This window comes from Saccostrea cucullata, unplaced genomic scaffold (assembly GCF_032062105.1).
Source record: "Saccostrea cucullata isolate Sc308-1 unplaced genomic scaffold, CSIRO_AGI_Scuc_v1 ctg5137, whole genome shotgun sequence".
NCBI classification, from domain to species: Eukaryota; Metazoa; Mollusca; class Bivalvia; order Ostreida; family Ostreidae; genus Saccostrea; species Saccostrea cuccullata.
The window spans coordinates 14,937-17,142 of NW_026936894.1; the positions used below are offsets into that span (position 1 = coordinate 14,937).

Below are 2,206 nucleotides of genomic sequence, written 5' to 3' on the forward strand. Positions count from 1 at the left end.
TGTGTCCCTTCCCTCTCTGTCAGAAATAATTTTTGTGATTTTAAATTCGGGCTTTGTGATCATGAATAACATCCCCACACCCCGTGATTCGCTAGACCAATTATTCCAAATAGAATTTGACCCTTTAAATGTTTTCCATTCATTTTCCCACTTTTGTGTTTCATTATCTGTCCCATGTGTTTCTTGTAAACAAATTATATCGTATTTACGTTTACTCAACCATGAAAAAATACACATTCTTTTTTTCTTATCTCGTAGTCCGTTAACATTAATAGAAGCTATTTGTAGAGTCATTTTAAGTGATAATATAATCTAAAAAAAAACCCAGGAAAAACGAATGAAAAAAAAAAATAATATGTACAATATATATACAGGTAGTAATATGTACATGGTAACCAGTCTATGTAACAAAAATCACATTGCTCAGCTCTGTTATTTATAGTTTACATTTTCTGGATTTTACCCTGCTTTTCGGTTGAAGTTGGGGTATTTGAGCTTAACTTCCGTTTTGTAATACTAGGGGTACGAGGAGGACCGTTCGCGGAACAATTGTAATTTCCGAAAATTTCGGCAATTTTCTCGGCTCCTTCGCTACTGACATGCACACCGCTGGGGTCATTGCTGTCATACAGTGCTCTAGTAGCAAGCCCTTGGTCATTTATGAATGTGCTGCACACGTCAATCACTGATAGTAATTTATTTTTTTCACACAATTTTTCAAGGAATTTATTCACATGCCAAGTGTTGTCGTTCATTTTTTTAATCGCGGCGCTTTTTCCTTTCCTGGGTATGACTGTGCATACTGCAATTCGAGCCTCGGGGAAAGTTTCCTGAATCTTGTTAAGACCCATCATTACATTGCCGGTTAAATCCCCGATTTCGTCTTGACATCTGGTAACATCATTTGTTCCTAAATGAACGATTACGTTTTCAGGTGTAGTTTCGTCTAATTTTTTCTTAGCATATTCGAGTAATTGTGACACGTTTTCGTAGGATGACCCAGAGACCGAGGCGTTTAAGATATTTGGTGGAAGCTTTTGAATGCGCTTGCAGTTAGACGCCCCCAGAATAACGGTATTGATCTGATCGTCATGCGTGCCTGCTTCCGTACTGTCAGTTTCGCTTCGTTGGTCTTCGTCGTTTAAAGCCTCTCTGCCTTCATTGATATCTGCGGCATATTTACCATACTTTTGTACCATTTTTTCAGATAGTAACTCGCAGTTTTCCTTACTATGTCCCTCTTCTTTACAATATCTGCACACAGGTTCATTTTCACAGTCTTTGGCTAAATGACCTTGTTTGTTACAATTAAAACAAATTGTTTTGTTTATGGATTTGTGTAGGCATTTGTACGAGGGGTGATCAGATTTTCCGCAATATGGACATTGCGTGCGATTATTATCCGCAAAGATTCTGACCTCGTGATCTCCGAATTTTGTTCTATTTGGTAGAGTAGGTGCACAGTTTAATATTTGCAAGTAACGTGTACCATTTTCAATCGACGTATTTTTAATAGTGCCGTGCTTGATGCTGCCTGCTACTACCTGACCATACTGCATCATATTAGTAGTTATGAAAGTGTCTGGTAGTTCAATAGGGGCATCTTTGATTGTCACATTCGTGATTTGTTTGTCGACCTCATACAATGTAACTGTTCGATTTTTTACCGTTACACCGGACATTAATAGTTGTTCTTTTGTTTGTTCACTTTTTAGAGTTACAAAACACTCCTTTTCTGTTATCTGAATTGCATTGATATCATCAATGTTAATCTTTTCTTTTAGCCCATCTAGTACATCTTCATGAGTTATACCCTTGTAGAATTTTGTCGAAAAGTGTATCGACAGGTTTCTTTGTACCTTCTGCATACTGAGTAGGGCTGAGTAGTGTTCAGTTAGATTTACTACTTGCTGTCGTTTTGATTTTCAAAGTTCAAAATATCACAATCTGATACTCACAGTTCGTTGTATCTAGTTGCGGCATACAAACCACAATACCAATCACACAATTTAAACAGCATACAGCGCTCCAGAATAGGAAAAATATGCAAATAAATTCAATATACTCGGAGCGACCAGAAAAGCCTGCCGTCCATGACAAGGGCCATAACTCTAACCTTGTGACCTTGACTGTGACCTACATGCTTAAAATAGTTCTTTCGTATTTTTACCATAACTTTTGAATCATAGGAGATGGAGACTTCATA

The 2,206-nt window shown here is 37.4% G+C and overlaps 1 protein-coding gene across 1 annotated transcript; it reads right to left on the reverse strand.

The window, feature by feature from the left end:
• Nucleotides 1–443: 443 nt before the first annotated feature.
• Nucleotides 444–1,868, reverse strand: LOC134246823 (uncharacterized). The gene has a single exon (XM_062729171.1). The coding sequence runs from the start codon at nucleotides 1,866–1,868 to the stop codon at nucleotides 444–446; it is 1,425 nt and encodes a 474-aa protein (XP_062585155.1).
• Between the last annotated feature and the right edge of the window lie 338 nt (nucleotides 1,869–2,206).

Excerpts from the sequence above, each read along its gene's own strand:
- LOC134246823 (XM_062729171.1), bottom strand. The coding sequence starts at position 1,868 with ATGCAGAAGGTACAAAGAAACCTGTCGATACACTTTTCGACAAAATTC.